Source organism: Delphinus delphis, chromosome 20 (assembly GCF_949987515.2).
Source record: "Delphinus delphis chromosome 20, mDelDel1.2, whole genome shotgun sequence".
Classification (NCBI taxonomy): domain Eukaryota; kingdom Metazoa; phylum Chordata; class Mammalia; order Artiodactyla; family Delphinidae; genus Delphinus; species Delphinus delphis.
This window is the reverse complement of record NC_082702.1, coordinates 25,425,610-25,437,950: the sequence shown is the minus strand read 5'-3', so window position 1 is coordinate 25,437,950 and position 12,341 is coordinate 25,425,610. Positions and strand designations below refer to the sequence as shown.

Here is a 12,341-nt window from a genome sequence, read left to right as displayed (position 1 = left end):
TTAAAAATTGCTGCTCCACAGCCTTCATTTACAGATGGAACCACTGAGGCTGGAGAGGACGGGACCTGCCGGGATCCCCGAGCTACCTCCGTGTGGCCTGAGGGCTCTGGGCTCCAACCGCACCGCTTGTATTTGCCTTTGACCTTGAGGCACTCTTGCTCAGCCTGGCCACCCGTCCTGTCTTTGGGGTGCGCATCTGTCCCCGGTTCCCCCATCCTCCTCCATGGAGCTCCTCTTTCTGCCATGGCTGCTGGGGGTGATTTGCACCCCAGCATCCGCACCTTGAGTTCTGCTCCTGGACTGGGAGCAATTAGGAGCGCCAGACCATGGCTCTGGCCACAAATTAGCTGGATTTATCGAGCTCCCCATGCTGCCCCGCGTCCTGTCCCCCCTCCCCTGCCTAGGTCTGGCCTGCTTCTCCATCTCCTCCTTCCCAGCGGCCGTCGGAGACAAAACATGACAGCGAGGAGAGGGCAGAGTGGTCATAGCCTCAGGAGGTCACGAGGCGGTAACAGTGTACAATTTTCATGGTTCCAGGGTGGCTTTGTCCGACTGTGCTTCATTACTGCATGTGGCGAGATCAGTTTTATTAAGATTGTGAGGCTCAGAGGAGCGATACCGTTAAAGACCAGCTAGAAAAATATAATTTTTTTCCTTTTTGGTGAGGGTGTTTGTGATTGCTTTTTCTCCCCTTCCTGCTCTAATCCTCCCACTTTCCCTCCCTCCCATCTACCGTCTTTTCTTTCCTCTCCTTCCTTACCCATCATAGTTGGGAGCCAGGGGCGGGGCGGGGGGTGGAAGCTGCCATCTCTCTCTGCCTTTGTGGCTTGAGCTCAGCACCTCAGCATCCCCTGGGAGGGGAGAGTCATGCATTCGTTCAGCAGGTACTTGCCCATAAAGGGCAAGGTGCTTGTGACCGGTGTTAGCCTCAGCAGGGTAAGCAGCTATGCTTTGTTCTTTGGGGCATCTACGTCACTTAGAGCAGTGGCTGGTGCATAGTAGGTGCTCAGAAAAATGTTTGTTGATTGACCAAAGAGGTGGAGGATTTGTGTCTGATACGGCTTCAGCTTTGGGGGAGCTTACTGCCCACCACAGCCTGGGTGGCAGAGACCTGGGGCAAGGTCACCTGGATGAGAGCTCCCATAGGGAGCTTCTCCAACCTGAACGTGAGGAAGTGATATCTTCCTCATTTTCTAGGCAAGGAAACTGAGGCTTAGACGTGCAAGCAACCAAAGTCACACAGGAGGGAAGCTGAACCCGGTTCTAAATCTCCAAAGAACCGACACTTTCATCATTGTACAGCTAAACTCCCTGTCTGACCCAAGGGGGCCCAGTGGCTTTTGCTGGGTGTGCCCCATGGTAAAGATGCCCCAGGCCACATCCAAGCCCGCCAAGGCCGATGGTTTCACTCATGCCATGTTTCTTAAGATTTGAAGTTAACACTTAAACATCCAGAGATTTCACATAAAAATATGGATTTCCTTCATTAAAAAAACAAAACATCTAATGTTTGTACTGGCCCTTGCTTTTCTGTATGGTAACTATGTAGAGATTTGAGCAGGGACCACCCCCTTGGGTGGGTGTACATCTTCCCCCCAGCCTCCTCCAGTCCATTCTACTCATTTGCGTCAGGGTGGAGGCGTTGGAGTTGTGAGCTTTGGTCCGCTCATGATCTGAGTGACAGAGTGAGCTGTCTGAGCTACCTGAGCTTCAGTTTTGCCCTCCGTATAATAAGCCTAATGTTGTATCTCCCTTATTGGGCCATGGGTCACCGGGGGAAGGCTGCAAATGAATTGGAAGATCTGATCAGAGAAAAGTGATTACCATCACACTGCTAACCATTTTGGCCTCGGGTTCTAGAATTCCTGACAACTAAAGAGACATTCTCTGGAAAGTTCTTGTTTTCCTGGTTAACCACTGGCCTGTGGAAAGGGGGTCCCTGTTCCCAGTCTTGTATCATCGGCCAGGAAGGAGCATCCCAGCAAGGCTCGTGTGATGCAGCCCGAGGTCAGGTTCAGTGTCTGGTTGACCGTGGCTTTGAAATTCCATCCACGGAGCCGTCCACGCTGACAGGGGAGCAATAGGCGCTCCCCCCACCCCCCAAGACAGCATGTGGAAGTTGCTTCCTTATTTAAGTGGAACTTGGACAGCAAATTATGTGTTAAAATATTTGCCTACAGCTCTGCTGCCAAGGGGACCCTTTAGGCTGAGTGTTAAATGTTACCCTGCTGCCTGCACGGCACATATCTTAAACCTGAAGATAAATAGTGGCTGCCTTGTGGAATTTGGGGCCAGCAGCGGACGCACAAGCAGAGTGTCTAATTGGGGTTGGCAGGCTCCTTGCCCAGACCCGGCCCAGTCCCTCTCTTTCTCCATCCCATCAGTCCAGGTGTGTGTGAGAAAGTGTTCATGGAGACGTGTCCTTCTCTACAAGCAGGGCCAAAACGCCAAGGTGAGGTTCAGCCAGGGGTTTGACCTCGTGCCCAGGTTCCGAAAGTGCTTCCTCCACGCTGGCCCTCGGGAAACGTGCTGCTGGTGATACTGTGTGTAGGACACATACGGGCTGTTAGGATGGAGCACGTGTTCTCTATTAAAGCAAAATGTTGCTCCAGGATAAACACTTTGCAAGTGGTAGACACCTGCCTGGACTGTGAATTCTGTTGGGAGGTCCCCCCCCCGCCGCCCCGCAACTACGTACAGGGGGAGAGCACAGGGCAAGTGGGCTTGTGAATTGTAAACACACCCGCATCGTCTGCACCCAGGACAGACCCCCGGCAGGGGTCATGCTGTTTCCTGGAGGAGGTGGGCTTGTCACTTACTCAAGGTCACACAGGGAGGGAAGGGGGAGCCTGGACTTGAGGCCAGGAATTTCCTCTTCTGATGCAGTGGATCCTTTTGTCTGTATGGACATTTTTGTGCCTTTCAGGGGGCATGTGCCCTGACATTCTCCATCCTCAGGAGCCTGTGAGGCCTCCCGCCAGAACCTCTCATGCAGTACGATGTCTCCACCCGCGTGTCTGAGCCATGATGCAGCCTGTGTTGGTTTGAATGATGATAGCAAAATAAGACGGTAACCGTAGCTACTGTTTTCTCAGGCTCATTGTGGGCCAGGTATCAGGCTTTGTATATACTACCTCGTTAAAATAATTTAACTTCATTAAAATTTTTCTCAGAGAGGGTAAGTGACTTATCCAAGGTCTCCCAGCTGTTAAGTGACAGCATGTGGATCTGAACCCAGACTGGCTGGCTCCAAAGTCTGGGATTCTTTTCAGTTCTTTCTCTGTCATCCCATCAGTCCCTGGAACGTGACTCCAGCTGTCTGCTGCTTGTGTGTGTCGTTGCTTCATGACCATCAGCCCCACTTGGTTCCATCAGCCCCACTGAACTCCTCTACACTTGTGCTCCCAGTGCCCCCTGTTCAGTTGGGTTCTCTCGTCAAACCCTGTACGTGCTTAGAATTCACTGTCTGGTGGTTCTGATTTCTGCGGAGGTGGCTGGTACGGTCTCCTATCCGGGTCTGATTGTGGGAAAAGATGGGGAGACCGTCCCGGGACTTGCTGGCCTCCAGGACTGATTCTCCCGCTTCCCACTGTCACCTGGCACCAGTCCTGCCCTTCACACCTCTCCCTGTCCTTCCCCTGCACCCTTGTCTTGCACTTTTGCCCACATCCTCCTCTGCCCGCCTGCCCCTGCTCCAGCCTCCTCTGGGCTCCTGGAAACCCTGCAGGGCTCCTGGCTTACCCGTATCTGTGTGTAGCTGTGGGCACAATTCTTCTCGCATTGATGGCCAGCCATTCAGGAGCCTCACCTCCACCTTGTGAGGCAGGAGAGGGTGGCGTCCATCACGATTAAGCTTCTTGACACATAGGGAATCGGCCTCAGGTGGGAGAATTGACATAGGGTCACTCGTGGGGCGGGGTGGGGGGGTGTCCTAGAGCTAAGACTGGAACCCGGTCCCCTGAGTAACCCGGCCCAGGCCACAGGCACTTACCACCTATACCTCCCTTGGGGCATTCATTTCTTCACTGGGCAGTCATTCATCCGCCCCATGTTGATTAAGCATCTTTTCTGTGCCAGGCCTTGTGTGGCTTTGAGGCCACCAAGATGAAAGAGACCGGGGAGCGCCCTGTATGTTGTAACAAATACATGTGTGTTATGCCTGGCACACAGTAGGCGCTCAATCAATATTTGTAGGGTGAGTGAAGGAGAGAATGGATGAAGGTGTGTGATTGTAGCCTCTGGGATATCTGGGATATCTCACACCTCTCACACTCTGCCCTTGTTTTCTCTTTCTCGGGTGTGTAGGGGTTGCTCCTGGCTTTCTGCCTCCGTTGGGAAGGTACTCAGCCATAGGGCCCCAGAGGCGGGACCCCCAGTGGTCCCTGGCTGGTTCTCAGGGTGCCCAGGGCCCCCTGATGGCGGGGTGATCCCCACAGTCCTTCCCAGGAAGGAGAAGAGGCAGCCTTCTCTCTGAGGTTCTTTCTGACTTGCGTGCTGGCCGGGGACTGGGGCTAGAGGGGAGAGACCCTCCCTCGCCGGTGTTCTCAGGCTGAACCTCTGTCAGCTGGCCCTGGGGAGCCGTGAGGCCCCGACAGCCCTGACTCATGAGCTCAAGAAGCCTGGCTGAGAAGGTAAGAAATGTCCTGTTCCCAGACCTGGCAGCCTGTGGGCAGCCTGGCCCCCCGGGGTGTCTTCCCTTTCCCTTTTTTCTGGCCGTGGACTCAGCCAGCTGTCCCCTGCTCAGCGCTTTCACAGGCATTCCCTTTTTGCCCTCCCGTGTGGTGGTTAAGAGTCAGGATCTGTGGTCAGAAGAGCTGGGTTCGAACCCACGCTCTGCCCTTCCCAGTGTGTGTGATTTGTGTGTGGTCCTGAGCCTTGGTTTCCCCCTCTGCAAAGGGGAGGTATCAATTGTATCTCCCTCATAGGCTTACTGTGATGATGGGATGGGAGAATGTGAAGGTAGAAGGGTACCCACGTTGACAGCATCACTCAGGGTGCAGGTGGCCTGGGGTGGGGAAATTAACTGTTTTCTAATGATAAGCAATAAAGGCTGAGTGTTTTGTTACTGTCTCTCTTTGCTCATAGAAAGTTCCCCAAGCCTCGTATCTTGGGCTCAGGGACTGTGGCATATGGAGGTGTGGTGTAGTGGGATCAACTGGTGTAGGTGTTCCCTCTTCCTCCTGCTTTGAAGAAGAAGTTGACGGGACAGACTGGCCCCATCATATGTTAGGTTGAACCATTTGAGATTGCCAATTTTTGGCTTTTTTGACCTACAAAGATGGCAACTTCATATGGTCCAACCTAATACTTATCACACAATAAACAGCACTGTAAGCACTTCCCCTCCACCTACCTGTGTTGATATTCAGAGTCTTGTTTCTTTGAAACCAATTAATTCATACATTCACCATTTACTGAGCACTTAACGTGTGTCTGTACCAGGGGCTGGGGAAGACAGTACCAAGCCAAACCAACCACAGCTCCTGCCCTCATGGAGCTTATGGGGTGTGTTCCAGTGGTCTATTGCTGTGTAGCAAACCACCCCCAAACTCAATGACCTAAAGCAACAATTATTAGTTTGCACACTTCTGTGGGCTGACTGGACTCAGTTGGTGGTCTCACTTAGCATTTCTTGTAGAGTTTCAGTCACATGCCAGTTGGGGCTGCTGCCTTCTGAAGGCTTGTCTGGGTTGGATGTCTGAGGTGCTGCACTCCCGTGCCTGGTAGCGGGCGCTGGCAGCGGGACCTCAGCTGGGGCTGTCAACTGGAGCACTTACAATCTCTCCATGTGGCCTGGGCTTCTTATAGTAGGGCAGCTGGGTTCTCAGGGGTCATGTCCCAAGAGACCAAGAGACAAGGGGGAAGCTGCATTCTAGTTTCTGTTACATTCTAGCGTTCGAGGGAGTCACCAAGGCCAGCCAGGCCAGAGGGGAATTGTGGAGGCGACTCAGATCCCTCTTCTTGATGGGTGAGGGCAAGATCTCCCTCCACAACAGCACATGGGATGGGGGGGGTTGTTGCTGCTGTCCTGGGCAAATGTGGCTGCCACCAGAAGGCAGAGAGTAAAAAATCAGCCTATAAAAGTGTAAGTGAACTTTGTGCCAGGTGCTCTGACAGCGAAGGGAAGGGAACTATGGGGAAGAAATGATGGGGACCTGTGTGACCTTGGTGCTCAGGCCCATGGGGAACAGTTACGGCAGACCTGGAGTGTGAAGAAGCCCTTGGCTAAACAAACTTGAAGTTCAGGGGATTGAACAAAGGTCTGTGGGGCTGTGGAGATAAGTGGGAAGTCAGAGAGGTCAGCAGAGCCCTTGCTGGACTTTGGGGGCTGCAACCAAGCCCCTGCAGGTGGCCTTGGAGGGTTGGCAGATTCCTTGACACTCAACTCACTTTTCCATTGAAGCTCTGCTGTGGGGAGACCGTGTAGCAGAGTGGTTAGAGTCAGGAACAACTGTGTTTGCAACCTGCCACTATGGCCTTGCTTAAGCATCGTCACCTCACGGAGCCCCGGTTTCCTCACCCCTAAAATGGGGCTATGATGGTGCTCAACTCATAGGGCTGCCTGGCGGGCTGGGCTCAGAAGGTACCTGGCATGCAGCTAGTGCTCAATAAATGCTAGCGGCTCTTGGTGGAGCCCTGGGCAAAAGGATGGGGGTGTGCACACTGGAAAACAACTAGGCTGTGAGTTGTCCCGGGTGGAGGGTGAGGCTGGGCGGGCTGGGAGCTTTGCTAATGGACAGAGAGGCTGGCATTTACGGTGCCGATTCTGTTTCCTGTCCCGCGCTCGTGGCCCTGGGGGAGAGGGCCCTATTCGAAATTGTTTACTTTGGGCCTTCCCTGGGTGGGGCCGGAGGGAAAGGCACCAGCGGTCCGTTTTCGGGACATCCTTCCCAGCCCCGGTGGAAAAGAAATGAGCTCTGCTGACTTTGCCTTGTGGGCCCGGGTGGTTGGAGGGACCTGGGGGTCAACTGTAGTTCAGGCCCAGCAGGTCACCATGTTGGAAACATGAGGCAGCACTTGGGATGGGGGCTCAGGCAGGGCCGGTGGTGGCCGCTGGGCTCTGTGTCCTCTGTGCTTGCTCAGCGAGGACCCTTGAGGGACCCGGAGGCTGGCTGAGGGCAGGACGTGGGCCAGCAGGGTCACCCCCGATGAGCCAGGGCCGGGTCAAGGTGCTCTCACTAGGGCCCCGGGGGCTCACTGAGCAGCTGCTCAGGGTGGGCCTGGGAAAGAGGAGATCCAGAGGGTGCTCCAGGGGGGCCTGGCGCCCTCGGCTCTGTCCTCAGGGCTCCCACCTCCCGGCCTTGGAAGCTGGGGCTCCGACAGGCCCCGGCCTGGGGAAGGGCACGCAGCTCCACATCAGAACTTGTAGGTTCAATTCCTCGTGTGGCTTTGGGTGGCCTCTCAGAGCCACAGTTTTCTCATCTGTAAATGGAGAAATAACACTATGTACTCTTTTTTCCGATTTAAGGACCAGAGACTGGGGGGCATAAGAGTGCCTTACAGAGCAGAGCCTTGAGCTGGTGGAGGGCTTCCTGCTCTAAAGGTCCTGATTCTGATGACGCAGCAGAGGGGCCCCCGGGGACTGGAGCTTCAGGGATGTCCTGCTCCCTAAGACTCCTTCAGCCCACGTGACCCCTGGGACCTCGGGCGATGAGGTCCCCACGTCACCCGCCCCTCCCCCCTCCCACCCCTTTCCGTGCAGCCACCTTGCCTTCCCATTAGGAGACAGCGGCAGGGGAGGTGACAGTTTCTTAAAACAGATTTATACTCTTGGATGACTTTATGGGTTTTTGCCTTATAAAAACCCAAGAGTTGACATTCTGATTTATCTACTCCTGAGTCAACAGGATGTACCAGATTTAAAGAGATCAAATGCATTGTACTGTTTGTGGTTCCAGTTGTGGATTAGATGAGCTATTGTGGAAAATGCTGCCAAGTAAATATGGCAAAACAACAACAACAACAACAAGGGGATAATTTAAATATGTCTATTAAACGATGTGTTAAGTAAAGTAGCACAGGCATGGTGCCGAGCATAACTTATTATCTGGAGAGCTGGTGTAGTAGAGAAAGTGGGAATTATGGTTCTTTCTCCCCCCCTTCAGAACATTTTTTTTTATTATTATTATTAAGGGAAGAGACTGTAAACTAGGAATTTCAGAGACGGGCGCTTGCCCGTGTAACCATGGTTGTATGATGACTTATAATATTGAAGCCTCCAAATGATAGTTCTCATTTCTTTGCTTTCTCTTTCTCGCTGTCACCACAGCAGCAGATCAGATTTCCTGAGATAAATATGCTGCCTGACTTTTAATGGGATATCTGTATTGCCGGGAGTTGGCATGTTCTGATGATAAAAGAACCTAAAAATTGTACATCCCTTAATTGGTAAGAAGAGAGATGTTTTGATGGGCCACAAATGGAAACATTGATTTTTACTGCCTCTGTGCAGTTCCAAGCGGCGTGTCATGCCACGTTCGCCGCCACGGAAGGCGGCAGCTGGCTCTCCAATGAGCTGATTTGTGTTTGTAGGTTGCTGCTGTCGGGTGCTTGGAGGTGCATGTTCTGTGCAGACGGGAGAAACAGAGCCCTTATAACATTATCTATTTCTGAATAGAAATATTTATAGGACTGTGGCTTCGACCTCGAATGAAATGCATTCTTTGCTTCATTTCTCTTTCTTGCTTTGGCGACCAGTCCTTGGGGGTTTAAAGGTTGTGTGCTGAAGCCTTTTCCTGTAACTGTGATGTTATGGGTGACACACACACACACAAACACACACACACGTGCATACACACACCTTTGCATATGCGTATATGTTTGCATCAATATCTTTACACAAAATAGAGATTTCTCTCTTTAGTTTAAATAAATGCTAGTTTCTGCACAGATAGATCTGTTTTCCAGGACAGACTGTGGGAAGAGACAACAGGCACTTTGATTTTCCAGTCCAAGTCTCTGTATTTTTTTTTTTTTTTGCGGTATGCGGGCCTCTCACTGTTGTGGCCTCTCCCGTTGCGGAGCACAGGCTCCGGACGCGCAGGCTCAGCGGCCATGGCTCACGGGCCTAGCCGCTCCATGGCATGTGGGATCTTCCCGGACCGGGGCACGAACCCGTGTCCCCTGCATCGGCAGGCGAACTCTCAACCACTGCACCACAGGGAATACCCGAGTCTCTGTATTTTAATGGGCAAGTTTAATCCACTGACATTTATTGGGATTACTGATATATTTTGTATGTAATATTTACCATGCATTTTTTGCACTTTGGTTTACAAGTTTTTGTTGGGTCCTATTAATCGCTCAGATTGAGGCTGTTCTCCATTTCCCCCAGCTGTGCAGGGAAGTGCACTAGGCAGGAGTCAGGATGTTGAGGTGAACATGTGTGTAGGGTACTGGGGATGTTGCATCCTTCTGTCTGGAGGCCAGGTGCCTTACCTATGAAAGGGGAATAACAAAGCTGTCCCTCTTTGCGGGCAGGGGGTGGAACCATAAGATAGCTTGAGCCCCCGTTTAGCTCTAGGATGTGTGAGACTGTGAAATGGGGCTACTTGTGTGTATTTGTGCTTTGTAAACGCACAGAACGCTATGCAAATGCAAACCATCGTTATCGTAATCATTAACTCACTTTTCTGTACAGTTCAACAGCTGGTCTGTGCAGTGCTAAACACAGAATTGGTATTTTATTTTAAAGAAGTTGGTCAAATGATTCCAAGCCTGGTTCTCACTGTCTAGGCTGATACCGGGGCACAAGTGAGCGCTCAGGGGCATTTTAAACAGCAATTTGACTATCCGTGGTCCTGCAAACACACGTGCTTCCTTGATTCCAGAATCAGGACATCTTTGCAAAGAACTGAGCCAACATCTCCACATTGGGAGGCATGTTATGTGGAAGGTGAGCCTGGCTAAGAGATCTCCCAGCTCTAAACTTCAAGGCTTTGGGGGAAACTAAAAGTTCAGGTGCATTAGGAACAACTGATGGAAACTCTAGAGAAATGTGTGAGAGAGCTGGGTTTTTTAGGAGACAAAATGCTAAGGTATTTTCACCTCCCTGATGGGTCATGACCCCCAGCATCCAAGCACAGAGGGAAGATGACTGGACATCCCTCTAGAAGATTTGCACCAAGAATTAAATAATCTAGCTGAGAATTATGACACCACATGCTACAAAAACCCCCGTATTTTAGTATACTGAGAGGTGTCAAGAAGAATGGACCCTGGGAGGTAGAGTAATTAAATGTATCTTCGTAAATGCAGGGTGATTCTTTTAAAATCCTTTCCCCAGACCCCGTCAGCTGACATGGACTGTATTCTTCCTGTTGGCAGGAGGCCTAGAAGGAGAGCCAGAGTGTGATCGAAAAACCAGCCGTGTGCTGGAAGACAGGAACAGCGTGACAAGTCAAGAGGAGAGAAATGAGGACGATGAAGACATGGAGGATGAGTCAATTTACACCTGCGATCACTGTCAGCAGGACTTCGAGTCTCTGGCAGACCTGACGGACCACCGGGCCCACCGCTGTCCTGGAGGTAATGCTAAATAGCACCGGGATTCTGACAGGTGGTTATATGGATAATTGGACATAGCAACAGCTTGAAGCCTCAAGTGAGATTAAAGAATTAATAATGTAATTTTACAGTTAATGTCATTTTATTGTGGTGTCTTGGGTACCCTTTTAAATAAAATTAAAAATGAAAGCAACAGCTTTCCAGCAGGCAGGAGTTAGGCGGAGGTGCCCTGTCCTTGCTCCCCCAAACTGCATTCCATAGTATGTGGGCCATAAATGGGTGGGTCTGCACCCCGGATTTCTGGAAGGCCTTTTGGAAACCCAGCAATTAAGAGGTCATTAGTGCAAAGTTAAGCAGCTTAAGTGTGGAAAGCTGCATGAAGGAGTGAGCTCTGAAGCAGGGCTTGTGATGGGATGGGGAGAATTTCAAAGGCCAAGAAGTACCCCTACAGAAAGGGACTCAGTTCCACCTCCTCACTTGGCCTTCTGCTTCTCTGGGTAGGAGAAGGGTGGCTGGGAGCAGTTTCTGACTATAGCAGTTTGACTATAGCCCTGTGTTCTATTTACCAGCTGCCTCAGAGAAGGTGAGCAAGGCCACAGTATATAGGAGCGATTTAAGACTTGACGAGTTGAGTGTGTCTGTGTGTCTGGGATACGTGCGGTGTGGGGGGTAGGGGAATGGAGGCATGCATATTCCCGGGAGTATGGCAGCCATGCAATAGGGATAGGGGTTGACGTGTTTCCAGGCTCTGAGCAGGGAGTCCAGAGCATTTGTGTGCCTTAAACAGCTATCCTGAGACATCTCCGTCTATTGTGATTGTTGATGAAACCCTTTGGATGCCGGTTTGTGGGAAGAGGACCTAAAATCTCAGACCAATATTCCAAGGAGGACCCGACCCCTGTTTTGCAGGGGGAATTTGCTGGTAGGAGATAGGTTCGGACTCACAGTCTTGCTTCCCCTGCCTTTCATGCCATCTTGGAAGATTGAAAGCCAAGTGTTTTGGAACTTTGCTATGACTTTTCCTCTAGTGTCATCTGTACCCGCACAGCCCTGGGTAGACCAAGTCTTCATTCTCATCCTCTAGAGGGAATAAATATCAAAAACAATAGACCCGGCAGGACTCCAAGTTTTGAACTTTTTGGGGCTCAGCAAACCAAACCACAGTCATTTGGAATTTGTGATATTTCAATCATTGGCAGAGGCAATGGCCAACTTATAAGCTTAGAATCAGAATTAGAAGGAACTTATAGAGTTGGCTTTTCCAGTCCTCTTATTTGCTGGGGGGAAATGCTGAGGTTTTGAGAGAGAAAGGTGACTGCTTAACCAAGGTCACATAGCAATTTGGTGACAGAGCCAGGACCTCCTCAGGACCCTGGGCTATGGACTCTCATTCTTGGACCTGAGAAAACAATAGATGCTAGTGTAGCTCTTGATTTAGCCAAGAACTGAGGTGAAATCTTAAGTATAAGAGTGAAATATTGTCACTTACTTTAAAAACAATCAGTTAATTGATCTTCTAATTGAAAGCTATTCTCTTCATATTCTATGTGAAAGAATACACTGTTCTCATCTAGTTGTTAAAGCAGGGCCCCTCAGGACCACTGCTAAGTGATGCTTTGTAGAGTCTCTGCAGCTCTTGGAGTGAGGTCCTACCCCTGGCACTACTTAGGCTGTTCCTTCCTCCAGTTTTTCAGAATCAAGGAGATTCTCATGTCTCTTACCACACTTTTGAGAATGGTGGTACTTCTAGGTGGAGAAGGGAAAATGTGAGACTTTAGGGCTGTAAATGGGGGTCTGTATTGGAAATTATAAATGGTAGCTAATTGTTCTTCAGT

General features: G+C 50.9%; 1 protein-coding gene across 2 annotated transcripts in view; it reads left to right on the top strand.

Annotated features, from left to right (window-relative positions):
- ZNF423 (zinc finger protein 423) overlaps positions 1-12,341 on the top strand; it is a 328,113-nt gene that overhangs the window by 95,733 nt on the left and 220,039 nt on the right. For both annotated transcript variants that reach the window (XM_060000399.1, XM_060000400.1), the window contains exon 3: positions 10,327-10,527. In XM_060000399.1, coding sequence (XP_059856382.1) covers positions 10,327-10,527 — 201 coding nt within the window. The remainder of the gene's footprint in view (positions 1-10,326; positions 10,528-12,341) is intronic.